This window comes from Myiozetetes cayanensis, unplaced genomic scaffold (assembly GCF_022539395.1).
Source record: "Myiozetetes cayanensis isolate MyiCay16 unplaced genomic scaffold, myiCay2020 scf35, whole genome shotgun sequence".
NCBI classification, from domain to species: Eukaryota; Metazoa; Chordata; class Aves; order Passeriformes; family Tyrannidae; genus Myiozetetes; species Myiozetetes cayanensis.
In genome coordinates, this window is record NW_026087577.1 from 1,404,024 (window position 1) to 1,431,203 (window position 27,180).

The following is a 27,180-nucleotide window of genomic DNA, read 5'->3' on the forward strand; positions in this document are numbered from 1 at the left end:
AAACCAAAACAAAAAAATCAATTGCTGAGGTAACTTCATACCTTGAGGTAGCTTTTTTTTTTTCTTTTCTCCTCTTTTTTTTTTTTTTTTTTTTTTTTCCTTTGTTTTCTCTCTCTCTCCTCTCTCACTGCTCGAGCACACACAGCAATACCTGGCTTTCCCTCCCCCTCCCACAGCTCCCCTGGCCTTGCAGGATTCCAGGACAGTAACTGCTGCCACGGCCCCTTCCCGACACCTGCTCTCCTGACGCTCCAAGAGCTCAATCCCGAGCCCAGTTTGGCTTTTTTCTCTTTTTTTTTTTTTTTTAAGGATGCTCCCAGGAAAGCTGCTCCGAAGGGCTGGTCTCCTCTGAACAAACAGTAAAACATCAGTGCGGGTTTGGTTCCAAATTCCCTGGTTTGCAGCCTCGAGGTGGGGTTGAGCCCGGGGATCCAGGGTTACCCCTCTCCCTCAAAATCAGCCCTAATTTTTTTTTGTTTTTGCTTTTCCACCCTCCCAATCCGATCTGGGGGGAGAAAAAAATCCCTGTTTTTGGCTGGATTTGCAGCAGAAAACACGGAGCTGGAGCTGCCCTGTGGTGGAGACAAGACCTTCCCCTGCCTGGAAGGGGTGATGGCAGCAGCTACTGACCCTTCCCAAATATCCAACAGCAAACAACAAGTCCTTAAAAACCTCCCTAAAGTATAAAATCCACGTAAGAGTGACGGGAATCAGTGACCATTTTACAATCCTTTGACGTTTTATATTTGGGTTTGTCTCATGAGAACAGTTATTCCTGCAGAAAGGATGGGGGGATTATCATTAAATAGTGAAAAAAAATATATATCTTTCTCAGCTGATAAAAAATGTGCCCAATTTCAGGAAGAGGGTTTTTGTTTTTTACCCCCCCACACCTAGAGAGATTTGGAGGTGGGGGGAGAAGACATAAATAGCCCCAGGAATATTCAGGTGAATTGGCATCTCCCCACTTTGCTAATTAAATATTCCCTGGGGAATTCTGCACCCCTTGACCCCCCCAGACCATTCTGCATTGAGTTCCCATTGTCAGATTACTTAGGAAATGAGGATGAATTCCATGTTTCTTACCAAAAAGGGATTTTTTTTGCCTTTTTTTTCAATTTTTTGTGGTTTTTTTGGGTGGTGGTTTATTGTTTATTGCTGTTCCTGAAGGGAGGAGGGAAAAGCCAAAGCCATTCCCTCAGCCCTTCCCTGCCCAGGCCTCCTCTCTAGGACAGGTCGTCACCTCCACGGTGGAGATCACCAGGAAAAAAGGAGGAAAAGGAGGGAAATTGTCCCGTGTCCCATTTCTGCCAGTATTTCATAGGCTTCAAAAAAACCCCCAGAAATCTGAAAAAAAAAAAAAAATAAATTCTTACAACTAACCTAAACTGAAAAGAAACATTCAGGAAAAAAAAAAAAATCCTGGAAAATAGAGGTGTTCTCCTGGCTTCTAAGGCTTCCCAAGGCACTGCACTCCAGGGGAAGGAGGAATAATCCTGCCCTCCTGGTCCTGAGGTGGGAGTGGTGCAGAGCTCCCAAGGGATCACAGTCCTTTGGGGTGGTTTGGTGGCTTTTGTCCATGGTGGATCTTGCTACCAATGTGGGTTGGTAAAAATCCAGTGGAATTTTTCTCTTTGAGAAATAAAAAATTAAAACGGGGGGAAATAAAAAAATGGGGGAAAATAAAGAAAAGGGGAGAAATAAAAAAAAGGGAAAAAAAAAAATAGGAGGAAATAGGGTGAAATTAAAAAAAAAGAGGGAAACAAGAAAAAAGGGGGGGAAGAAAAAAAGAAAAAAAAGTAAGGGAAATTAGGAAATAGGGGAAAATAAAAAAGAGAAAAATAAAAAAGCAGGGAATAAAAATTAAAAAATAGGGAATAAAAATAAAAAAATAGAGGAAAAGAGGGGAAAAAAACAAAATAGGAAAATGAGCAAAAATAGGCAAAAATAAACCAGGAAAAAAAAACTGATCCAAAGAAACGCTCCAAAGGGTCACTGCTGCTCTGGGAACATCCACCATCCAACATCCAGGGAGGAGGGAGCCCCAGGGAGGAGGGAGCGAGGGCTCGGGGACACCTGGCTGCCATCGCTCTGGCTGGGACGGCACCTCCAGGGCTACTTAAATGAGGGGACAAACGCTGCGCCCACCAGAGGGGACGTGGTGGCCCAGAGGGAATGTGGTGGCCCAGAGGGGACGCGGTGGCCCAGAGGGGACGCGGTGGCCCAGAGGGGACGTGGTGGCCGTGCTGGCTTCGCTCTGTCCCCCCTCTCCGGCCCCGGCAGCACCTCCCGGTCATTTAAGTAGCTGTGGAGCCCCGAAGGGATGCCCCGGTTTGTTCCCTACCCATCTACCTTGGAAGCCAATGAAACTGCCTTTAACCCTGCCCGATTAGTGAAAAGATTGCCGTCTGTCTACGGTAACTGATTCCCAGCCACTCTTAGGCCCGGCCTTGGCTCGCGCCGCGCTGGGCGCCGGCGTCGCTGCCGCTCCTATTTCCTCCGCGCCTGCGTCTGGCCGCTCTGTCCCTTCTGGTGCTGCTGCTTCACCTGGGCCAGGATGTCCCGGATCTTGCGCTGAGCCATCTGGGAATGACAACCGCGGGAATGGCTCGGGTTGGCAGGGACCTTGGAGATCAGTCACTCCCCCGGGCACAGGGTGCTCCAAGCCCCGTCCCGGAACAGTTCCAGGGATGGGGCAGCCACAGCTTCTCGGGAAATCCATCCCAGCCCCCCACCACCCTCACGGGGAAGAATTTCTTCCCAATATCCCATCTATCCCTGCCCTCTGGCAGTTGGACGCCATTCCCCCTTCTCCTGTCACTCCAGGTTCCTGTCGGCTCCTTCAGGTACTGGAAGGCCACAATTAGGTCACCCCAAAGCTTCTCTTTTCCAGGCTGAACAACCCCAATTCTCCCAGACTTTCCTCACAGGAGAGGAAAAGGGGAAGTTGGAGGGGAAAGCCCAGAGACTCCGAGACCTCGGGAATGAGGGGAAACATTTACAGCACTCAGCTGGGCTGGGTGAAGGCTCCTGGAAATGGCTCCTGGAAATCCCTTCCTGTCCCGTTTTTAGGGTTTTTTTCCCCTCCAGAAGTCGAGTTTGGGAGGTCACACTCTGTGTGTGCTCCTACTCCCACAGCTCTCCCTGCTCCCCTGCTGCCCCCCATGGTAAAAAGCACAGTTCCCCATCTCCCACAACACCACCAGCCAGGCATGGAGGAAAACTTCCACGGGAGGACACACGGTGATGGACACGCCGGAGAGGCCCCCGGGGGGAGAGCAGGAGCTCTGGGGCCGTAGCCAGGTCTCTGGGGTCGTACCTGGCTGGCGTAGAAGTGCCCGATGATCTTCACGATGACCTGCTCGTTCTCGTCGGGGGTCTGGTCCCGCGGCACCACCACCTCGGCCGCCGTCAGGTTCTGCAGCTCGTTGACCTGCGGGGAAGGGGCAAAACAAGGAGTGAGTCCCTCTGGGAAATCCCAGCCGTCTCCCCAGGAATTCTGTGTCCCAGGGATGTCCCGTCCCCACCCCAGCTTACGGTCTTGCCGCCTTTGCCGATGACCCTTCCCGCGGCCGAGGCGGGGACGCGGATGTGCGTCTCCAGCTTCACCTCCTCCTTCGGCCCGAAGAAGTTCTCCTCCTTCAGCTTCCCATAAATCCTGCCCTGTGCCTGTGGAAGGGGGGGAGCGCCGAGTCAGGCACCAACCCAAAATGTCCCAGCCCTGCGTGTCCCCACCAGCTCAACGAGCTCCACATCCCCGGTCCCGAGCTGGGACAGCATCCCAGCAAATCCCATTCCCTGGAGTTTCAAGCCAGCTCAGCCCCTGGGAGAGCTGATCCCGGGTCTACCCAACTGCAGACTGGGGGGGCTTGACACCGCAGTCACCACCCTGCTCCTCCCTTCCCAACGGCACAGGCGGCACAGAGGGACCCCCCAAACCCCCCGCGGCGTGGGCAGCACAGGGAGGACCTTGAACTGGGCTTCTGGAGGGCCTGTGATGACGACCATGCGCACTTTGGAGTCCGGCGTCTCCGGAGGGGCGATCTGCAGGGGGACACAGACAGGAGCGGGCAGGGTGACATCACAACCCCTCCGAGGGTTTTTGGGTGGTTTTTCCCCAGGGGAAATGCTCCCTTTCCTGGGGAAGTGGCGGCAGACAGGAGGTCCCCCCCAGGACAGCCCTACCTTGATAGAGGCACTTGCGAACCGGGAGAGCTGCTTGATGTGCTGGCCCTTCTTGCCGATGATGGCCCCGACCGCCTGCGCGGGGATGAACACGTGCACCGTCTCCTGCTCCGGGGGCTGCAGGGACAGCGTCTGGGGCTCAGCCTCGCCACTTGGGGCTCAGTGTCACCCTCCCAGCCCCAAGTGACGCCCACACCACTCCCAAGGGCGCAAGGCTGAGCCGCCACCAGACCCCGTGGGGGCCAAGAACCTTCTGAAGAGATTAAGGGACCAGATCCCGCTCCCACGCTGGACCTGCTGGCAGCAGGGAATGCTGAAGGCACGCTGGCCATCACACAGGTCTTCTCCACGGAGGAGACAGCCCTGAGCTGGAAGCAGGAGCAGTTTGAGCTGCCCAGTGTTCACCTACCATGAAGGAGCTGTATGGGGCGGCCCCGGAGACGCTGCTGGGGGGCGGAGGCACCGCGTTGGAGGAGGCAGGGAAGAGGCCAACAGCAGCCAGGTTAAGGCCAGGGATGAGGTGGGATTGTAACTGAGGAGAGAAGAGGGCGTTTGTCAGGGCATCATCCCCGAGGGCTCCCAGCAGCCAGGGCAGGACCGAGCCCACTCACACTCATGGCGGCCACGTCGTTCTCGTAGGCTTCCCTCACTTTCTTCATGATCTCCTGCTCTGCCTTGCAGCAGTTCTCGATGGAGCCCTTCACCGTGATGGTCCTTTCGGGGTTGTACAGAGTCAGGTCCTGCAAGCTGGTGGGAAAGAGTGTCAGCACCAAGGCCCTGCTCCACCAGGTCCTCCAGCCCTCCCAGCAGGGCCCACTGAGGTGTGGGGGACAGGGGGTGCCACTGCCACACTCAGAGCAGGGCCCAGTGCCGTGATTTGCACTGAAAGTCCACTCTGCCTTCCCCAAAAAGGGGGCTTAGGAGCAAAACTCCAGTCCTGGCCATCAAACCAGCCTGGCCTGAGCTCTACAGCCCTGAAGGGAGGGGAGGGGACACTGAAGGGATGGAGAAGGGACACCAAAGGGATGCAGAGGGGACACCAAGCAGATGGAAAGCGGAATATAGAAAATAGAACATCAAGGTTTTTGAAGAGAGCCCTGGGGACTAAAGCACCTCTGCCCACTCATCCCCCATCCCCTCTTCATCCTCCCCATCCTGGCCCAGGCTGGGGAATTCTGCCCTGGCTCCCCCAGAGGGAACAGGGAGCCTTACGACGAGATGGTGATTTTTGTCTCCGTGTCCTGCTCCACTTTCTTCAGGTTCCGCCCTTCTTTGCCAATCAGGCGCCCCACGAAGTTGTTGTGGGCCAGGATTTTCAGAGGCACTTCATCAGCTCTTGAAAGAGGAACAGGGGGGAAAAACCAGCATGAAGGAGCATGGCAGCCAGAAGAGAAGGGGTCTGGCACAGGGGGATGAGGGAAGCTCAAATCCCACCGCTTGGAGTGCCCCAAAACAAAGCCCCTGCCCGTGTGGGAGCACCACACAGCCCTGGGAAGAGCCAGGGTGGGACACAGGTGGGAAAGCCTTACGTCTTGGTGTCCTTGGCCTCCTTCTGCATGATCTCCAAGATCATCTTGCAGGCAGCAGAGCAGCCCTCGGGGGTGGAGTGGATGCTGATGGCTTTCTCTGCGGCTCCCGCGTTCTCTTTCCGGTGCACGTCGATCCTGGAAGAATGGGATGGGAGCTGGGAAGCGGCTCCATCGCCTCCTGACCCCATCAGCACCAGCTGCTCCGCTCCCCACGCGAGCCTGGAGCTCACTCTGCTCCAGGGTTACATCTGCACCCAGGGGAGGCAGGAGGAGCGAGTCCTGGGCTCGACATTCCCCATGGATGCAGAGCTCAGGAGCTCCAACCACCCGAATCCAAATAAGGAATCAGCATCTCTTTATTTTAAGCAACAGGGGCGATTAAGGGGTGGGACAGGCACGTGCCTGGGGACGGGCTGGGCTATCCCTCACCCCACATCCCACATAGAGCCTTCCTTGGGGGATTAGAGCCATGGCCAACATAAGCTCAGGGGCCAAACCCAGGAGCACAGACAGGGTGAAGTTCAACAAATCTGTGTTAAAAGAGACATGCTGGGTCCCATCCCAGTGCTGGCACGGGGAGATTCCTAAGGAAGAGCAGCCAGAGTGCCCTGCTGGGGCAGGGAATGGGAAGGTGGCTCTTGGACACACAGCCCTGCGCCCCAAACAGCCCGTTTTCAAAAAAAAAAAAAATAATCCAGCACCTTAATCACCGTGAGACAACAGGGCGTGGGAGGATGGACTCACTTGGACTGCGTCTGCTTGGTGATGTTCCTGATGGTGGCCCCTTCCTTGCCAATGATGGCCCCCACGTACTGGGTGGGCACCAGGAGCCGCAGGGGGATGTCCACGGGCTGCTGCTTGACCGGGGCCCCTGCAGAGACGGGGGAGCCCTGCCTGGGGGCCCCCCGGGCCCCAAAACCGCCCCGGCGCCCGTTCTCCGGCCCCGGCACCGACTGCTCGTCCGGGATGTAGGAGACCTTGAGCGCGTGGTTCTCCAGCTGGTGCCCGTTCAGCTTCATGATGGCTCTGCAAAGGCAGGAGGGCTTGGGATGCAGGACCTGCTGGGATGCAGGACCTGCTGGGATGCAGGACCTGCTGGGATGCAGGACCTGCTGGGATGCAGGTCCCTCCTGGGATGCAGGTCCCTCCTGGGATGCAGGACCTGCTGGGATGCAGGTCCCTGCTGGGATGCAGGTCCCTGCTGGGATGCAGGACCTGCTGGGATGCAGGTCCCTCCTGGGATGCAGGACTGCTGGGATGCAGGACCTGCTGGGATGCAGGACCTGCTGGGATGCTCCCAGGCTGAGCTCGACCCAAAACAAGGCAAACCTTCCCTGGTGAGGGAACACCAGGAACCCCCCCGTGTTGTGAGGATCCGGCACCCAGAGGGACCTTCCACCCAGTCTGGATGAACCAAAATGTTCCAAGGGGAATCCCTCCCAGGGACCGAGGCAAGAACAGGATTGTGCCAGGAGCGATTCCCACTCTCCTGCACGTTTTGTTTTTGCCTCGGATCCCTCTCCCGGCAGGAGCTGAGGGATGCAGGGGCTGGAAGCTGTCGATAGGTGGGGCTGGCAGCAAGAGCAAGGCCGTGGGTTTGGTCACCGCTCTCCCGCAGCTCCGGGAAACCTCCCCGGCTCCACAGCGTGCTCGGGGACTCCACTCTTGCAAAAAACACCCCAAATTAACAACAACAACAAAAACCCAAAACTTGTTGAACTGAGGTTTTCCCTGCAGGGTGTGAAGGGAGCAGGGAAGGACGCTGGATGAAGCGCATGCATCCCCGGAGGAGGAAAAAGCAGGGAAGGGAGCAGGGAAGTCTCCCTTTGACAGAGAGGACACGTGTTGCCAGATATCTGATCTGATGTTTGGTCTCATTACTGCCTTTTCTGGAGACAGAACTCCTGAAATCACAGAAAACCAAGGAAATCTCCCCTTTGGCTCGAGCAAAAAGTTACGGTTTTACTGTCTGAACCACCAAGAAAAGCCCAAGAACTTGGAAATCCATCTGAAGGAGAAGGAAAATAAACCCGAGCGCAGGGGTGGCCGCAAAGACTTGCTGCATTTTTAGGCAGAATGTAGGAATTTGGGGGTAATCTGGCTCACAGCACGGGAAATCCTGTTTTCTGCAAGCAGGGAAGGGGCCGGGGCTGTGGCAGGGAGGGCAGAATTCCCAGGGGATGGGGGGCACTCACTGCCTGGTCTGCTCCCGGTTGGCGTAGGTGACGTTGACAACGGCCGTCTCACTGTCCGTGTTCACTGCGAGCAAGAGAGGCAGGGGTTGGAGAGGCAGCACGAAAAACAAGGAGCAGAGCCCCCCAGAAAGGCTGAGAGACCCCTCAGATGAGCCCCTGCTTGGATAAATCCCCTCTGGGGCTCCCCGGGGGTTTACCAGCAGTTCTTTCCCGCATGGGAGGAGTATCCAAAGGCTCAGACCCATCCTGGGCACCGCAGGACCTCCTGCTTGTCTAAAGGATGCTGATCCATCCCCGTGCTCTGCAGCACAGCCACCAAAGCCAACTCCATCCCAGCCCTCTCCAGAGCCCGGGAGCAATCCCAGGAGCTCCTCCTTTCCGTTTCCAAGAGGGTTATGGTAACTCTACTCCCATTAAACATCCCAGGGGCAACATTAAACCTCTTCCCTCGAGTGCTCAGCGTTAGGGGCTGAGATAAAATCTGCTGAGCAGAGCCAGAGACTCCCCGGTGCCTCGGGAGAGCATCCGGCACCTTCCCAAAGCGCTGGGAACGACGCTGACCTGGCACCTGCTGTGGGAACGGCCCCTCGTGCTGCCCCCAGAGCCGCCCCACGGGCTCATCCTGGGGCACAGGGAACACACACAAAAAAATGCCTCAGCGACCAGGCTGAGACCTCCTGACATCCTCAGTCTGCTGACAAAGGGAGAACCACGTGCCCATCCTCACCCTCCTCCCCCACCCCCCCAAAAAAAAGGATCTGGGGCAGAAAATAAATAAATGCCCTCAGCTCCTCCTGCAGCCTCACCTTGCTCGCAGTTTTCCACCGTGCCGTACTGGGCCAGCAAACCATCCAGAACCTGCAAGAGGAGGGGGGGAAAAACAAACCCACTTTACGCTGGGATTGTCAGGGCTGATCAGGGGAACGCAACCCATCAATAAAAGGCAGCTGTCTGGTCATTAAGATTTCACAAGCAATTAGATGAGGGAAGCTCCTGCCTGCCCCAGGACGCTGGACCAAGGGGCCTCGGAGCCAGCGGGGGGGGAAAAGAGAGTCAGGGAAAAGTCCCAGCAGGCAGCGGGAAGAAAGGCTCCATTTTGTTCCCTGTACAATAGATAAATCATAAAACCCGGGTATTAATGGGGATTTTTGGTGGTGTCGCTTACGTCGCTTCTATCCCTTGATTTCACTCCTGTAATGGGAGAGAAACAAGCAACGGTCTTGTATAATTAGACCCAATTAATAACAAAGAAAAGGAAAAACTGACTTTCATCCCAAGTACAGAAACCTGGAGGGGGGGAATTAGGCCTTAAATCTGATCTAGTCCTGCCCGCTCGCTCCTCTTACCTCCCATCGCAGCTGGGGGGGGATGTTTCGGATTTGAATTTTCCGGCTCCTGAAATAAAGGAGAAGTGATAAAAATGAGGATTCCGGGGGCGAAACGTGGCTGTCCTGGGGCACGCCGGTGGATCTAATCAAGCTTTGTATTTCCACACATTTCCAGGGATTCTGGAGGCTTTTGGCTGATTACTGATTTATGCCAGAGGTTCTCCAAGAAGAAAATTCCCAGCTCCCACCAAACCCTTGGCACTGGGAAGAGCCCTAACAGCCGGAAAGGCAGAGACTTTTCCCAGATTAAACAGAAGGCTTAGAAGGCAAAAAGGGAGCTGTGTGTTCCCTCACCAGAGGGATGACCCTTGGGATGACAGGAGCATCGCTCCCACATCCCAAAACCCAGCTGAGGGTCTGGATGTTCTCTGAGGGAAATCAAGGCATGGACAACCCGGCTCCTTCCCCTGAGACGGGCTCAGGTTGCTTCTCCACTCACATTTTTGGCTCTTCCTAACCTCGCTTTTCCCAAAATAGAAACCCTTTTTATAATCCCGGTGCCAGATTTGCCCCCGGGGGTGTCATTTCCCCCCGACCCCCCTCGGAGCAGCTGCAGGAGACAGCTGAGAGCAGCCGTGGGACCATCCCGAGGGATCATCCCGTGGCACCGGCCCCCCACGTGCTGCTGGACACCCCAAATCCCCCCTTTAGGTGCCCACAGATGCAGCTTTGTGCTGCCAACAGGGACAACCCCCCAAGGGCGGCTGGTCCCCCTCCCTGGCCTCTTATTTTTTGGGGGAATAACCAAAACTCCTGATTTTTAAGATGCCTAAAGAAAAGGAAGATAAATGTCACGCCAAGGCAGGCAGCTCCCTGTGGGGTAAATACCCTCAGATCCACATCAGAGACACAGCTTTGAATTCAAACTACTCTGAAACAGGTGAAATAATAAAAAAAAAAGAGATAAAATGAGGTTCTAGATCATTATTTCCTAATTACACAACTTCAGCTCACTCGTCAATGAGGAGAAATCATCCAGCGTGGAATGGTCCAAACCCATCCACGTTATTCAGGATAAGGATTCCTCCTCATCCCCATCACCCTGTGAGGTGAAAGCAGCTGCCTCAAGCACCTCCTCACATGTCAAAACCCCAAAAAGGTCTGGTCACTTGGATTCCAACAAAACCAGAACTGATGTTTCCCCAAGACACTGAAGATCTCCCGAAGATTCGGAGCAGAGGGATGGAACGGTCGGATTTGAGGTGCTTGGTTCTCCCCTCTGAAAGTCAAAAGCTCAGAAAAAATGAGATTTTTCAGCTCAGCCACCGGGGAGGCTCCGAAACACCAATTCTGTCGCTGCTACAGATGCAAACCAGGTGGATGAGGAAAAAGAAACCAACCCAACCCTCCAAATCCCATCGTGTCCGGGGAGGGGCTGCAGGAAGGAAAGAGGGAATGCGACGCTCTGAAACCAGATCTCTCCTTTCCACGCTAATCCCCATCCCAAACCCAACCAGAGAGAGATTAAGAAATTCAGAATGCCAGGAATGTCGGAGTCCAGGGAGGGTCAAAGGGATTGGAAGTGACAGAGGAAGCCCTGGAGGTCCCCCCACCGCCCACCCCTGCCACGGAAACTTCTCCGGATTGCTCCGAGCATCTGCATGGGCAGCGCACGTGCTCGGCACGGACGTGACCGGAATCCAACGTGCCATGGAGAGAAAAGAGCCATTTATGTCCTCACCACCCTCCCCTCCCATTCTGCTGGTGGCAGCTCCCCCCCTAAAAAATGAAATTCATTAAGGAAAGCGGCGGAATTCCTCTTCCAAGAAGAATGGATGCGGGAAGAGCATCACCTGGGTCCAGAAGCGCCTCACCGGGGCCACGGCGCTGTTATTAATATGTTAATTAACCATAATTCCTCCCATCACAGCCATTCCACCGGGATTATTTGCCTCCATCGCTGATGGATGTTGAATCCCCGCGGAGGGAGAGCTGAGTCTCTCCTCAGCACAGCAAGGTGAGCGGCACAAAGCAGAGCAGGATCCCACGGAATCCCAGGATGAGACAACGCTCCTGGCCCGACTCCAGCGATGCCCATCGTGCCACGGGTAAAGTGGGATCGGGGCCACATCCATCACCCTTTGGGGAGCTCTGGCTTGACGTGGAGTTGCCCCACAGTGGGTGGAAAGCTCCCGCTCTGATGAGCTCGGATCCGGCTGCACCGGAGCGGCCGTGGTTGGAATGACAGAGGAAGTCATGAATAAATAAACGCCGCTCTCTGCTCTGCCAGGAGCGGGTCCTGCCGGACTGGAACGCCACTCGGATCCGCCCGCTCCGAGCGGAGCCGCTCTCCAAATAAATAACTCCGTGCCACGGCGATTCCCGGGATTTTTATTCACGAGGTGCCAAAGGCGGGAGCTCCTCCCTCCCGCTCCCACTGAACTCCGCTCGCCCCACCTCGGCTGCCGGCCAGGACTGGCGCTCGTGCCCTTGCCATGGGCAGCGGCTCCAGAGCAGCCCTGGCTCGTGGGAGAAGGTGGGAGCTCTGCTGGATGCTGCTCACCTCATGCCAAAGGCAGGAGTCTCCCAGATCCTTGGGATGAGCCGGAACGGACCGATCGACCCGGGAAAAAAACCGCCTGTTTGCCGATCCGGGCAGTTCCTGCGCGTGCCGGCGATTCTTTAATTACAAATATCAAAGGGGAGGAAAGGGGAGGCTGAAGAGCTGGAGGAATGTAAGGGGGCAGGAACTGTGTGTCCCAGGGATGGATCCCGGTGTCACCATCCTCCTGCTCCACACTGACAGTGCTGTTTGGGACAACAGCCCTTCAACATCCCCCTGTGTCCATCCCTCAGCCTGGAAAACCTGGCACACACAGGCAAAGCGAGACCTTTGGAATCTCCTGGAACTCCACAAACCCTCCCTGGCCCTGGGCTGGACCCACCGAGGGGGAAATCCCACCCACCCTGATTCTCCCGGAGAACAGGAGGCTGCAGCAGGTCCCGTGCCATGGAGCCACACACGGACGAGCATTGGGGTCGTTATCCCTGAGCTCTGGAAGCAGCAGGATGTGCTCCAGCAAAGGCTTTCCTCGGACTGCCCTCCAGCCAGCTCTTTAAAGAGCTCAACACCACAAGTTAAACCTCACTGTGGGGGAAACCAAGAAAGATGAAGTGACCTGGAGCAAGAGGGAGAAGCCAGGCAGCAACCAGGGATCCTGCAGATCCGGGTGCTGTGGAGATTCCTCACCCTCCGGGCTGTGCCAGGTGGATCAAGCCCGGAGAGGATCAGGAAGAACCACCTTTCCAGAAAGGAGAAACGGAGGTGAAATGGGAAGAGACAGCAAAGGAAAGGTTTGTCGGTTCAGGGAATTCCCACTGCTGGTGTCTGACAGCCCTGGAGCAGCCGGAAGCCACGGGATGTCCCTGAGGCACCCGGAGCCCTCCCAGCCCCATCCTTGGAGCTGTGCACCCTCCTCACACGGCAGGACCAGTAACAGGAACCTCCACGGAAACCCCCGGGCACCAGGGAGGCACAATCACCATTAACACCCCAAATTAGGTTTGGGGCTCTGCTTTGGCTCAGCTCTTCATTTTTAAATCCCAATGGGAAACATCCAAGCGCAGATTCAGCCCTCGGGATCCTCCCTTCCCTCACCCCCGGACGCATCCGCAGGGATCGCCTTCAAAAGGGTGGCCAGAGCCTCCCACTTCATTAAGAATCTGCTGGTAATTCCCTGGAGTGGCCTGGCACGGTGGTGGTGGTGGCAGGGACCCAAGAAAGGGGCACCAGCCCGTCAGGAGCAGGGAGCCTGGCCGGGATCCAGCGCGAGCCTGGGACCGGCCGCGCGAGCCGGAGCCGATGGAAAAGCGGCACCGGCACATCCCGTCCCACAGGAGGGTTCCCTTCCCTCTGCTCCAGCCCCACGGGGCGTTCCTGGGGTGCTACTTTGTGGGGGCAGAGCCCACCCTCACCCATCCGACATCCCTGGCTCTGGCGAGGAGCTCCAGGGGAATTCCTGCCGCCTCCTCCCAGCAAAGCCCTGGCCACGGGTCCCAGGCAAGAGCTGCCCTTCCCAGCCTGGGAAGCTGGAGAGAGGAGCTGGATGCCACTGACAGGGTCAGGATAAAGCCCAGTGTCCCTCATCACTCCTCCTGGATGTGCCTGGTGGCATGAGGAGCCTCGAGGAGCCGGCAGGGGATCCCTGATGGACTGGGGTTATTTTCCTGGTGGGATTTGACCCTGAGCATCACCAGCACTGACATCACAGAGGCAGTTGGAAGGATGAGGGTGGAGGAGGATCAGGATGGAGGGTTCAGGATGCTCAGGTCACTCCAAAGCCTTTGGAGCTGTCAGCCCCACACAGCATTCCCTGTGATCCGCAGGGAATACACACAACCACCCGCACTCCCCACACGCTGCTCTGCAAGGCCCATGTCTAGGGAGCAACAACAACCCCCAGCTGACCCCAGCAGTCCAACACCCTGGGTGGCTGTCCCAGCACATACCCCTGCAGATTGCCTTCCTCTCCCCACACCAGCCCAGGTTTTTTTGGGATAACTTGACTGTTTCTGAGCCAGGAGCTGATTTAGGGAATGTCTGACGGAGAAAGAACCACAGTGGGAGCTGCTGATCCTCTGCCCCCCGGGGCTCTGCATTAGGGTGTCAGAAGCAGCTCCAGAGCCTCACACCCCCCAAACACGCCCCGTGGGATGTTGGCTACGGCATCTCCCTCATATCCAGCCCCTCCTGGACCTTCTCCACCCCTCACCATGTGCTTCTCCAAGCAGAGATGTTGAGGGACCAAGCAGAGCCAACCTCTGGGCTCTCCCCAAACTCACCCACCAACCCCATCCCATCCACATCCTCGTGGCAGGAGGAGGACACCCAAAACCAGAGACACTGGGGGGGACCTACAACCCCTGAACAACATTAATGATGGCTTTGCAATCAAATGCAAATGGGATGCAAATTGGGGGGCAGAAAACACAGTGCATCCCTGATTCAATTAACAGCATTTCATTTATCTAGTTAGGCTCTGATTCAGGAGAAGCACTTAATCCTGTGCTTAATGCGCTGTTGTTGTTGTTTTTTAATGTTTCAAACATTTTTAAATAGGAAAATGCGGTTGCTAAGACACAAACGTTGCCAGGGGGACTCGCAGGAAAGTTGTAGCAGAAATTACTCGCTTTTCCCTTATCATTTGATAGGCTTTCCATTTGCTGGCACCTCCACGAGGCAGGAATATTATCCCTGAACTCCCCTCATTGACAAGGAGACAAAAGCCCAAGGAAGGAGGTGCCTGCTGGAATGTCACCAGATTCCAGGATGGGATCCCCACTCAGATGGGATCTGCACTTCATCCATGATTTAGCCACTTCATCCATGATTTAGCCATTTCACCCACAATTTGCCACCTTTTCCTTGCCCTCTGAGCCAGCACATCCCTTGGCTACCCCCCACCCCGCTATTCAACCCACCAACACACAGATTTCCCAGCAGGACCAACAAGGCCAGGGGATTTTGGAGAACCCCCACCCACAGGGGGCTCAGGCAGAGCAGCTCCCCTTGGCTGGGTTATCTCCAGCGGAGCAGCACGACGTGATTAATCCCTGCCATCAATCATCTCGGCAACCAGAATCTGACGCTGGGCTGATCAATCTGTCTAATTGGTTTCTCCCCATTAGCTCGTTTTCAGAGCTGCTCTGCACGCCGAGCATCACTGCCCAGAGCTGAGGAGGGTTTTCTGAGGAGGCTGCCCAGAACCAGCTGTCTGTGAGCGTCCCTTGGAAAGCCCCTGGGAACTCACTGCTGGTTTTAGGGGAGCTGCTGCATCCCAGGTGCAGAGGGAAGGGTCAGGTTGATGCTCAAAGCCAGGAAAATGTTCTACCTTGTATTCCCTCCGCCCTCAAACTGCTGTGCCCTTTCCATTCCCAGTTTTCCCTGCTGATCCTGAGTGGATGGAGCTGGCACGGAGCACACACCACCCCCACCCAAAGTGCCAACCTGAGAGGAGCCAACACCTTGGTGCTTCAAAAGATTGTCCCAGAAGCCTCCCAGAAACCTCCCAAACAACCTTCCTCCTCCCCTTGCCCAGAGGACGACTCCAGGCACCCCCCAGACTCCTGCAGCCCATCCTTGCCAAAGTCAACACATCAAGGATCTGCAGCCAGGACAAGATTCCCACTCAGCAATGGCGAGGAAACAAAATGAATGAGTTTCAGACAATGCACCCATTTTGCATCATCTTCCCATTCTGATTTGCTGGCGAGTTGCCACAGACTGAGAAAGCTCTTCCTGACGCTCTGAACACGCCCCAAAGCCAAGCCCAGCTAAACCCCCAGCCCCAAAGCCCAGCAGGACGAGCTGCCACCAACAGGTTTCTCACCAGTCCCCTCCAGCCAGTGCCACCGTGACCCAGCAGCAGCACTGAGGGATCTCCATCCCTTAAGGAAAACCTAAAATTCCTGCTCTCAAACTGACCTTAATCCATCTGACCCCCGAGTGGCACTGCCTGGACTAGGAAAATGTCACCTTTAAAGCTTCCTTACAGACCACAACATGTGGAAGTGGAGGCCCCATCTTCCCACCACAGCCCTCAAAGCATTCCCAGTCCAGCATTTCGGAGCACAACCACAAACTCCAGGGGTTTTTTTATCCCCTCCATCCCCGATGCCAATGTGAAAACCTGAATAAAAGCACACCCAGGTTAAAGAATATTCTGCTTTTTGGGGCACTCTGCACATTCTCCTTCACCCACCGGGGCCAAGTCTGAAAAGGGAAGGTCCTAAATGTGAATTCTCAGCCACCTCCAGGTGCTACACCAGCCTCAGGCACAGGAGGCTTCCTGTCCTCCTCCCCAAATCCAGCAGAGCCTGAAATAAAAGTGGGATGGTGGGAAACCCACAGCACGGTCACACCAGTTCCTGGGATGAGGTGCCACCCATGAACCCCTCAAACACTTCTCTCTACACCTTCACCCTCCCCCAGTGCCCAGGACACATTTCTAACTGGTTTCCAGTGGGGCTGCTTTGAGACAAGTCCAGGCTTTGCAAGTGAAGCTTCAGGCAGCTCCCACAGAGCTGGTGGAACCCCAAACCCCGTCAGCACACGTTTCTGGGTGGGTCTTACAGCGCCCTCGTTTCTCAGTAATTAAACATCATTATCAGGGTGACTGACAGGTGTCACTCAGAGATTTTTCATGCAATTCTGCCTGCAGAAAGTGGTCAGAGACTTCTCTTTATTCTGCATTTCCAGCCCCCTGGACAGTGGGGTCTTGGCCTCTCACTGGAGACCTCACAAACCCCGCAGGTTCGGAGCACTTGGAGCAGGGGAATTAAGGGGGAATTGTTAAAGCCAAGGGCAGCTGCCAGGATTAAGTCCCCAGACAACTTCCCATGCACAAGATGCAAGAGGAAACAGAACTGACTGTGACTTTGGAGGGTTCTTCTGATGGAGGCCCGTGCCGGAGGAGGAGGAGGAGGTGGGCGATGCACAAGGACCAGCGGCACCGAGTCTGTTTGGAGCCAAATCAGGTTGAACCAGTGCAGTGATTACAGGCAGACAAACCCTCCCAGATCAAAAGCAGACTCATAAAGGGAGAATCCAGAAGTTACAACACTGATTATGCTCCCTTCTGAACTTAATTCCAGGGTGGAGACCCTTTTGCCAAAGCTCAAGTTAAAACCCGTGGTGCCGCTCTCTGCCCTGCCAGTCCTCCCAGTCGGGCTGGGGAGGTGGCAGGGTGGGGGTTCAGACCCCCAGCAGCTCTCAGGCTGTGAGCAGGATGCTTGTCCCCATCACATCAGGCACAAATCACAGCCCACATCCCATCCAGGAGCTCCCAAATCCTTTCCCATCCCTGGAAGGGGCACAGACTTGCACCGGGTTTGCTGTCACAGGCTCCCCAAATCCAGCAAAACCTACACCCAGCAAATATTCCTGGCTGGAGCAGTAAAGGCTCCCGGGGAAGCCCTTCAGCAGAGGCAGAGCTTTTAAAGGGTCACAAATAATCCTCCCCCCTCCCTAAGTGTCACCTATAAAAGCCGCAGCCCCTCCGTGTCCCCGCCACGAGCAGGAGAAGAGGCTCAAAGATGTCAGGGGAATTTGCTGCATTATTAGCTCAGCTGTAACTGAGCACTAAACAATGACTGTGTAAAGTTCATATAAAGTTGTGTGTTTAGGCTGCAGTTCAGCACATGCCTCACTTCAGCAGCGAGGCGGCCCCGCTGACTTCAAACAGGCGGTGCCGGTGCTGCAGGAACATCCTCGTGAATCCCGACCCAAAGGCACAACATTTATGGGAGATTCTCGGCTCCTCCTGAAATTACACCCCAAACAGCTCCGTAAGAACCCACAGCAGCCACAAGCCCTTCCTCCTCCGGAGGGATCACGACTCGCTTTTAGGGATTTAGGGCTCCTTTGATCCATCTGGGAGACGCTTTTATGCCCAAGAGGAGATCCCAAAACACACCTGAACGTCTTCGTAGTAAAGAGAACGTGTACACTCACATATATCTATATATATACAAATGACCACACACTCAGGTCTGCTTGGATGTGATCAGCACTAACCAAGGAATAACTGGGATAAAATTGACAGTCCTGGAGCCACAGAGTTGATCCCACCCCGGCACCGTTCCCCGGCCCCTCGCAGGTAAGTGCTGCTCTAGACTGTGATACCTTAACACAGCTATTGTTTAATTGCTGGGAGTTCTCTGCACCAACACAGCCAGAAGGTCTGATCCCACAGCTTTGGATCATGCAGGAGTTGAAGCAAAGCCAGAGCTTTGCAGGTGAGAAACCCCAGAGAAAACGTGGAGCTTGAAGGGAGAACGGAGCATTTCGGGCACCACCGAGTGCCCCTCTCCTCATCCTGCCCCTTATTCTGCACCTCATCCACAGCTCCTCACCCTGAACACTCCAGAAATTCCCAAACAGTCCGACAGACCTCTCACCACAAGCTCCAAACATGACTCCAGTGCAGCAAAGAGGAAAAGTAGGGGACAAGTAACTCCCTTGGACCCATCAGCCTGTGCCCCCCTGGCATCCACCCCTCCCTGGGGCAGCAGCCCTGGGGATGAAGGAGGGGGAGCGGCCAAAACCTCCCTGTGTGAGCTGGCAGACCCAAAGCTCCAGAAACCAGCAGGAATCCCGACAGGCAGAGTTTTCCAGGAGCGCTCAGCACGTCGGGCGCTGATCGCGTCGGAAAACGGAGCTTTTATTTAGAGCTTCGGTCCAAGTTGGAAAAATCTGGCTCCAACTGTGGGTGAAAATCTGGCCCTGGGAGCCCTTTTTTTTCATCCTGTTCCCTTTTATTTGGCTCTGGCTCACAATTCCATCTCCTTCACACTCCGACCCGGGAAGCTGCTCCCCTGGGATCTCCTTCAGGAAACTGCGGCGGGACCTTCATTATCGGAGTCAAAACTTCCCCCTTTCTGTGCACATCCCTTTCCCTGGACTCTCAAGTGCTGTTTGCACCTGGCAATGCCCCTAGAGCGGGTGGGACGAGTCCCCCTGTGCTGCAGGGAGCTCTGCCAGCCCCCAGCGCTGCTCCCGCCCACGCTGCAGGTGGAGCGTTGGGAGCATCCCAAACCCAACCTGGCTCCTCATCCCGGGAATAGCGTGAGGAGCCAGCTCTGCCCCACGGCCCGGGGGGTGTTTTCCCAAACTCCCGAGGGACCAGATCATTCCAGTAGCCAGGAAAGTGTGAAATTTCAGCCCTGCCCATGTCAGGGCTCCCAAGTGTCGCTTACAATAAAATAAATGACCCATTTCCTGGCGGATCGAGGGCTCCTCCGAGGCGGGCGGATTTTTGATGTCGGTTTAGTTTCTCCTATTTTTTCTCCCCCCTCCCCAGCAGGAAGGCTGTGCTCTCCTGCTCTTTCACACTGGGATCTGGGAGTGGAGTAGGGATGCTCTCGCTCCGATGTTGCTCCCATCCCATCCCCATCCCCATGGACATTTCCTGCTCCCTCTGCACTGACTCCCAGCTCCTGACCCCTCATCTGCCACTAAAGTGTCTCCCTGCCCTTCAGGTTTAATGGGTTTCCTTAGGGAAGCTCCCAAGCAGGGGCTGTAAAGGCAGCTGGAGCCAGAGTGGACTCAGCCCAGGGATGAGGAATGGTTTCCCAAAACCACTTCCCAAGCGCACAGACCAGCCGGGTATCCCAAAGCTGCCCCTTGGAACAGGCACCAGCACCCAAACCACAGCTCCCAAAACAAAGCCAAACCCCCAGGGAAGGGGACACGAGGCAGGCACTGCTCCCTGTGGGAAGGGCTGGCAGGAGCCAGAAATGGGCTGCAGGACCCCAACCCTCCCAAAACCCTTCCCAGAAAGCCCCATCCCCTGTCCAGAGGAGAAAAGCGAGTGGGTTTCTGTCAAACCACGATTTTCGTTTTAAATCCCCAGACAAACCCAGGAGGATTTTCCAGCACCTTCTGGAGCAGCCACGACACGGGATGTAAACCAGTGTGGGACTGGTTCCCACCCCACCTCAGTGGGTTATTCCATCAGAACCAGGGAACACATGCTGGGTTTAAGGAAATCACCTGAAAACAACACCCCAGATTCCCTTTCCTGGAGCTTCCCAGGGGAACCCCAACGGAGGAGCCGAGTGAAACCTCCTGCTCCTCCATCTGCAGGACTGGGGTGGGAAGGGACCTCCTGAGGTCACCTTGGCCAACCCCAGTGTTCCCTCAGCCCATTCCCACCCCGGGGACATGGATCTGGGAGAGCATCTCATGGTTCAGCAGGAAACACGCAGGGATGAGGAGAGACGGGTGGATCCACGGACAGAGACACGGACACCCCCCAGAGCTCTCACAGACACAAGGAAAACTTCCAGCCTGGACCCCTGTGATCCCCCAGCTCCAAAACCTCCAGGATAAACCGGAGCCAGATCCCAGCAAAGGTTTCTGAGCTGAATTCCCTGAAGGGTCCACACTGGTAACGAAGTGAGGAGCTGGGAAGGCACTGGGATAACACCCCCGTGGGACTGGGCTTCTCCTTCCCTTAAATACAGTTTTCCTTAGAAAAAAAAAAACAAAAACCTTCCTGGTGAGCAGATTATTCCCTGAATCCTGCTTGTGCTTCTCCCTTCAGCAGCCCAGAGTCACCCCAAGTGGAAGCAGGACGGTGCAGAACACCAGTCCTGTCGCTGATTCTTTTTGTTCCTGTGCCACCTGTTTTCCCAAATTTTTTGATCTTTGCTGGAAATTCTATTTCCCTCCCCCTCCCGCCCCCCAGTCCTCATTGCTGAACCCTCCTGGATCTTTTCCATGTTTCAAACTGGGCAGAAGGAGAATTTCCAGGTGCCCAAGGACTCAAAGCCGAGGGGCAGTGGGAAAAGGCAGACCTTGTGAACTCCTCCTTCTCCCAGATCCTTCCCACTGTCCCCCAGTCTTTTGGGATCTCTCTCCCAGCTGGGAACCCACAGACCCACCAGTGCTGCTCAGGAGTGGGTGATTTAGGAGCACACATCCTCATTTAAGCTTTTAAATCCCTCCAGTCTTGGGGGGGGGAGATGAGAATTTTCACCCCAAAGTTTCAAAAAGCTCCTCTTTGGTACAAAAGAAAAAACCAACAAAAAACCCCATAAAAATCTCTGTAACATCTTTAAAAGGCTTCTTTTCACAACAGAAACCTGCAATCTCCAGGTTCCAGCTCCTCAATTCTTTATTTTCTCTGACTCCCCTCCTCAGTTCTTGGGAAGGGTTTCCCTACACCTTCATTTTAGGATAAATTCTGCCAAATTCTGCCATTTCCCCCTAAAAACTGTTCCATAAAACCACTGGTATCATTAAAAGAAGCAGAAATAAAACAACCCCATTTTCTGCTGCATCACAGGCACCTTCCACCCTCAAACCCAGCAATTCCAGGAGAAAGGTGGGAACTGGTGACCCCAGCAAGGAAAAAGAGCTGGAAAAGGAGCTGCAAACCCCTTGTCCAACCTTGGCCTGAACTCTCCCCCCCAAAAAAACCCTCCCAAAAACTCTGGAAAACATTAACAGAGTTGGGGGTTTGAGCTGGAGGGGGTAGAAATCTCCTTTTTCTTTTTTTAATTTTTTTTATTTAAATCCTGGAAGGTCTCAATTTTCAAAGCGAGTACTTTAACCCCAGCTCCCCTCAGGTCTCTGTTTGCTTATTTTTTAACCTAAAAGGCAAATATCAGGACAAATTCAACTGGAAATGTGGGTCCAGTCCTTGCAATTGCCACTGAGGATCTGCAAATTAAATTATTTATCCTTTTCTGCATTTAAAAAATCCAATTCCCTCCCTCTGTGGCTTCAAAACCACGAAGTTTTCAGTGAAATCGCTGGTTTTTTCTCCATATTTGCCATGTTTCCTACATGGAAAAGGGGGGACATAAAGGATTTTCTCTCACTTCAGGCTGTACAGTCATAAATTTGTTCTCTCTCCCAGAGCTCTTAAAATCGATTTAATTATCTCAGGTTTAAACTCCATGGATGAAATTTGCTGACAAATTACTAATGACTCATTGAATGGCTTTATTCCCCCCCTACTTTTTCTGACTGGAAACCATCAGAACACACGGAATTCCAAAGGATTCCAGTTCTCAGAGGTAGAAAACCAGGAGCAGAGAACTCTCAGCTCAAAGGTGGGGGCTCAGAGAAATAAAGCAATGAAAAAGGCTAAGTTTATAACCCTTTTCACTCATGGAAATTCTAAGTTTATAACCCTTTTTGCTCACCAAAATTTCAATTTTCAAGCCCTGCTCTCAAAAGTTTTTTAAACCCTATTACCACTCACAAACCAACTCTGTTTTCAGGAGGAAAAGAAGGATTTTAAGACCTGATTAAAAGCAAATTTTATCTCAACACTCAAGGTTTTTTCTCTTACGTGGGAAAAAGAACTCTCCCACTTCTTTTTTTTTTTAGTTCCTTTTCCAGCTAATCCAGCCACCACGAGGGAAAAAAGTGTATTTTTGGATTAATAGAGTGACAAATAAAGAAATCACCCTCCCCCTCACCCAAAATTTTAACATATTTCGTTGAGAACAATTAATTGCAGGGCTTTGCCTGGGCAAAAAGAAGGTTTTTTTGGTGGGAAAACACTCATTTGAAGAAAAAAACAAGGGGGGGGGGAGAGGGGGGAAGTCAATTTCAAGATTCCTCCATCACTTTTCCTCACCACACCAAATCTCCACTGCATGAACAACATTAAACAACATTAACAGCAATTAAAAAATTAACATGAACTCGGATCACACAAACCCAGGAGCTGCTGGGGAACGACCCCTGCCTAAAAACCCCCTCGGAATTCCCACTCTGGGTTGTTCTCAACCCCAATCCCTGTTTCCCCTCCCTCCCCTCCCCAAATTGCTTGGTTTCATTCTCTCTGGTCGACTCACTTCCACATTCCTCATATTTGGAATGTCTGCTTGATGGATTCACTTTTTTCCCCCCCTTCCTTCCTCCCCCTTCCCCTCCTTTCATTCATTCTTTTGACCCCCTCGAATTGGGGCTTTTCAGCTTCTCAGTTCCAACTCCCCCCCACCCCCCCGAAAAAACAACCCTTAACTTAAAAAAAAAACAAAAACAAAACCACAAATTATCTTTTTTCCTTCCTATCTTTTCTTTTTTAACCTCCCAAAGGATAAAACACAACGATTTTGAAGCTTCTTGGTTTCAAATTTAAAGTTTCCTCCCAGTTTTCCTGACAACAAAATCAAAGAGAACACAACTCCCCAGCAGCAACAAGGTGTTTTAAACGGATACAAACTAACTTTAAAACTCAGTTTTGTTCATGAAATGACACATTTCTCGGCGTTTATCAATTGATTTCTTTTTTTTTACTTCCGAAGTATTTTGCTAAAATGGTCCTCCCGATCATCAACATAATTCACAGCTTTAAGTGTGATTTGAAGAATTGCTGTAATTAAACGACACTAAATCAATTTATTCTTCTTGCAGCCACACAAACCAGTGGCCTTTTTTTTCTTTTTTGTGCCATCTTAACCCATTCAGTATTTTTTAAAATTATTTTTCTACCCTGGGTTTAGGGACAGGAGAGATTTTTAAAGAGGGCAAAGGAAAGATTTTCTTAAAAAACCAAGGTAATTTCTAAAAACATTCATTAATTAAAACCACCCAAATTAGGTTTTCTCCACATCCCCATTTACACCTTCAACCAGAAGGAAAAAAAAGAAAAACAAAAAAACCAAACGAAAAAACAACTTTTGTTTGTTTCCTTTTTTTTTTTTCTTAAATAGAAATTAACTGGGAAGTGCAACATTGCTCGTGACTCGTTTTCCCACATTTTTAAAGGGAAAAAAAAAATTAATCTCAGGTTTGAGGAGGGGGGGAAGGGGAGGTTGTTTGGTTTAGATCCCACCAACCCCATCTGATTTTGTCCTCCCTTAATTAACCATTTCCTGTTCTCTGTGCCTTTAAACTGGAAAATCCAGTCTGGAAAACAAGCAGAAAGGGAGAGAAAAAAAAAGGGATTAAAAAAAAAATTAGTTTTTAAAGGCAACATCTCAACCCTTATCGGGAGGGAGGGAAGGGGACGAAAATCCCCCAAAAAACTCCTTGGGAGCCACCAACCTGCCGAGTTTACCAAGGGCTGCCAGAAAAGTCGTGCTCTGCCCGCTCAGGAACACAAACCGCTCCCCCGGAGTGGGATCAAAGGGACCGCGGGCTCGGGGCACACGCGGGGACCCCCCCGAGCCCCCAAAAACCCCCGCAGCGAACGGAGGCAAAAGCGGCTCCTGCGGCTTTAAGAGCAGCACCCAACACAGGGGGGTCATTTTAAACCCCCCGAGCCCCCCAAATAGGGGCTTTTCAGCTGAATTCGAGGCACAGCGTTCCTGAGGAAGCTCCGGGAGGAAAAACACCGATCCAAGATTCCACCGAAATATCGCAAAGTTCGCCCGCCCCAAAAGGACGCCTTTAAATCCCAGAGCCCAAAGAAATATTCCCGTTTTCGGGCAATTCCTCCCCACGTGCTCTCGGGAGGACAAAATCTGCTCCCCCCACCCCCACCCCGACCCACCCACCTCCCGGTTTTCCAGCAGCACTAAGGGAAAAAAAATACAGGGTTTTCCCTGTTTGTTTGGGTTTTTAAGTGTTATTAGGTTGCCCTTTAGGGTGTAATTGCCTTTCCAATCCACCCTCCATTCATTGGTAGCAAAGCCGCTGTAACAAGGAATCGATCCCCGGCCACGAGGTGCCCCCCAAAAATAAATAATAATCCTCAAAATCACCAAATAGCGGCCCGGGAATGATCACATGGATTTGGGATCGCCTTTGGGACCAGCCCCCTGCCGGGGGGAGGGGGGGCGTGGAGGGGGTGCCAAGTTTGGAAGAGAGGCCAAGGGGGCGAGCCCAAAAATGGGCTCCCGGGCGTCCGGGTGGGGAGGGGGCGGCTGAGGGCCGAGGGAACCGGGAGAAAGGGAGGAATTTTGGGAAGGGAGGGCTGGCTTCGCCTCCTCCCCGCGCGCCCCAGCCTTGGAGCAGCCGCCTCGTCACGTGGCGAGGGGTTTGGGCTGCGCGATCCAACGTGGACTGTTTGGGATGGGGGCTGAGGAGCCCTCAGCTCTGCCCGAGCTGGGAACGGGGCACAGGAACCTCCGGGATAAAGAGCCCCCCGACCCCAAATCCATGGGAGCTGCTGGCGGCTCATCCCGGCGGGGCCCGCGGGCTCCGCTCCTGCCCGGCCCAGCAACAACAAAGGGCCAAAGGATGGGGATGGGCTGGGCAAGGCCGGCGGGAGAGGCCGCTCGGCAGGTGGAGGGGGAGCCCCAAAAAGGGGCAGTTCTTGCCCCCCAAATCCCAGTGGTGGGAGCCAGGCCAGCTCCCTGCACCGCCAAGGCTTTAAATCCCTGCCCAGCATGGCAGGGCGAGCCCAGCCCCATGTTGTTTTGATTCTTCTCTTCCAGTGCTCCCCGTCAAACCTCAGCAAAATTCACTTTTTTTTTTTAATTAAAAACAAATATTATTTTTTTTCTTAAATGTCCCAGTTCTCTTCAAAACCAAAACGATTTCACCCCTTTCACGCCACAGGAGCCAAAAGAGGCTGGGAAATTCTTCCAGTGCCACAAGTTTGAAAATCCCAACCCAAACCGTCCCAGCCATCCATCACCTTGGGCGAGCGGGGAGGGGGGGGGATAACCATTTAACCATTTTTTTCTTCTTTTTTTTTTTTTTTTTTAATAAAATAAATTAACAGAGGAAGTTTTCTTTTAAATTAATTAATTAATTAAATATTGAGCCTTAAAACTGCCTCTCGCCCCGCTGGGGATGCATCTAAACCCAAACCACCACCATCTCTTCATTTCACATGCACATATTTAGGTATAATTTTTTTGCCTCCATTATTTCGTACAGATTTTTCTCGACTCCCCCCCCCAACCCCGACAGAAATTAAAAGTGATAATAATAATAAAAATAAATTGAAACACTGCATTACCTTTGCTTTTTAGGGACTGAGTGTTCGATCTCTAGCTGCTTTCCATGAAGCTCCACTTTTCCTAAAAACAAAATGTGTCTGTTTTTGAAAATCTGGGTGGAGTGGGCAGAAAGCTTTGGATAACACACAATCACGTGAAACCTCCCAATTTAATCCAAATTACGACCAACTACGCACAAATACGTTTCCCGATTCCTTTACAAGTGTATTTTATTAAATATAAGCCTGGCTTCAAGTGGGAAGCGGTGGGAGGGAGTGGTGAGTCTGGACAATGTTCCTTAGGAATATTTAATTCCTTAGTTCATCCCGCTCGGAGCGAAAGAAAACGAGGAATATTTTGAGCCCAATTTTTCGCCTTTATTTAAATCCCCCTTCTTTAAGCCCTCCAAGAAAGTCCTTGGAGCAGATTTCCTTCCCCACGCCCCCCACATTAAAAGGCTCAAAAATCCTAACTCCATGGCAGAAATGGATTTCTCTTGGAAAATGGAGTGGGTTTCCTCGCTGCTGGGTTATTCTAACGATTTTTAATTTTTTTTCGGAGGGGGGGAGAAGAAAACGGGAAGAGCCCGGCGGGAGGCGGGAGGAGCCCGGGAGGAGGGGGGCAAGGAGGGAAGGGTGGGCGAGAAATATCCAAAATTCAAATATTTTTAAAAATTCTCCGCTTCCCGGGGAGCTTTTTCTCTCCCTGCTCGCAGCATGGCGACCTTCGCGCTCCTCCACACATCACATGCCCCAGGAAACCCAGTTTGAAATCAAAATGGCCAAAGTCCCAACCCACCCTCCCGAGCCGCGACAGGACCCCCGCAACTCGCGGGGAGGGCGGAGGGACCCACGCGAGGCACGGGGGCGCGGCGGGGGTGGGAGGTGAGCCCGTGGATTTGGCGGCCGCTCTTCTCTTGTCCCCCTTTTCCCCACGCTGTTGGTTGGTTTGTTGTTTTTCTTTTTCGGAGGGGACCGAAAGCGGGGTCGCAGCTCCGACCCCGACGCGGCGCGAAGGAAGCGGGGAGCGCACGTTTTTGGGGAGCCCTGGCGTGGGGGAGGGGGAAGGCGAGCTGTGCGGGAAGGGGGAGAGGAGGAAGAGGGCGGGGGGGAGGAAGGCGAGATAAGGCGGCTCACCCGAAAAAGTTTCGATGGCTTTCATGGCCCACTGCTCGTCGGGGCAGTCCACAAAGGCATAGCCGGACTTGACGAGGAACTGCCCGCTGAAGGAGATCTTGTGGTCGTTAAAGACTTTCTCCAAGTCGGCCGGAGTCACGTTCTCGTTGAGGTTGCCGATGTAGAGCTTGTTCATGGTGGCGGCGAGGGGCGGCGGCCGCGGGGGCGGCGGTGCCGGGGCTCGGGGCCGGGGGGGCTCGGCCGTGTCGCCCGCGCCGTCGAGCTCCGGCCGCGCTTCTGCCACCCCGAGCCGGGCCGGGCCGGGCCGGGGGCTTGGCTGGGCGGCTCCGCTTCACCCCCCGCCACCACCACCACCACAACCACGCTCCCTCTTCTGCTTCGCCTTTCTCTTTTT

General features: G+C 53.7%; 1 protein-coding gene across 4 annotated transcripts; it reads right to left on the reverse strand.

The window, feature by feature from the left end:
* Positions 1-2,351: 2,351 nt before the first annotated feature.
* IGF2BP1 (insulin like growth factor 2 mRNA binding protein 1) lies at positions 2,352-27,061 on the reverse strand. 4 transcript variants are annotated; one of them, XM_050327922.1, is made up of 16 exons: positions 26,787-26,961; positions 25,671-25,731; positions 9,256-9,304; positions 8,716-8,767; positions 7,910-7,973; positions 6,459-6,740; positions 5,715-5,849; positions 5,398-5,520; positions 4,797-4,932; positions 4,606-4,717; positions 4,413-4,435; positions 4,186-4,302; positions 3,970-4,044; positions 3,538-3,669; positions 3,320-3,433; positions 2,491-2,583 (listed from the first exon to the last, which is right to left on the reverse strand). In XM_050327922.1, exons 1-16 carry the CDS (start codon positions 26,959-26,961, stop codon positions 2,491-2,493), a joined length of 1,743 nt encoding a protein of 580 aa, XP_050183879.1. The 4 variants fall into 4 exon arrangements, with proteins under 4 accessions (XP_050183876.1, XP_050183879.1, XP_050183878.1 ...); XM_050327919.1 differs by lacking the exon at positions 4,413-4,435 and having other exon boundaries at positions 2,352-2,583; positions 4,595-4,717; positions 26,787-27,061; XM_050327921.1 differs by lacking the exon at positions 4,413-4,435 and having other exon boundaries at positions 4,186-4,317; positions 4,595-4,717.
* Between the last annotated feature and the right edge of the window lie 119 nt (positions 27,062-27,180).

Coding starts and splice junctions, on each gene's coding strand:
- IGF2BP1 (XM_050327921.1), bottom strand. CDS start 26,961: ATGAACAAGCTCTACATCGGCAACCTCAACGAGAACGTGACTCCGGCC. Junction 9,305..25,670: donor TCAGTCCCTAAAAAGCAAAG/GTAATGCAGTGT, acceptor CCTTTATTTCAG/GAGCCGGAAAATTCAAATCC. Junction 4,318..4,594: donor CCCCATACAGCTCCTTCATG/GTAGGTGAACAC, acceptor GCTGAGCCCCAG/ACGCTGTCCCTGCAGCCCCC.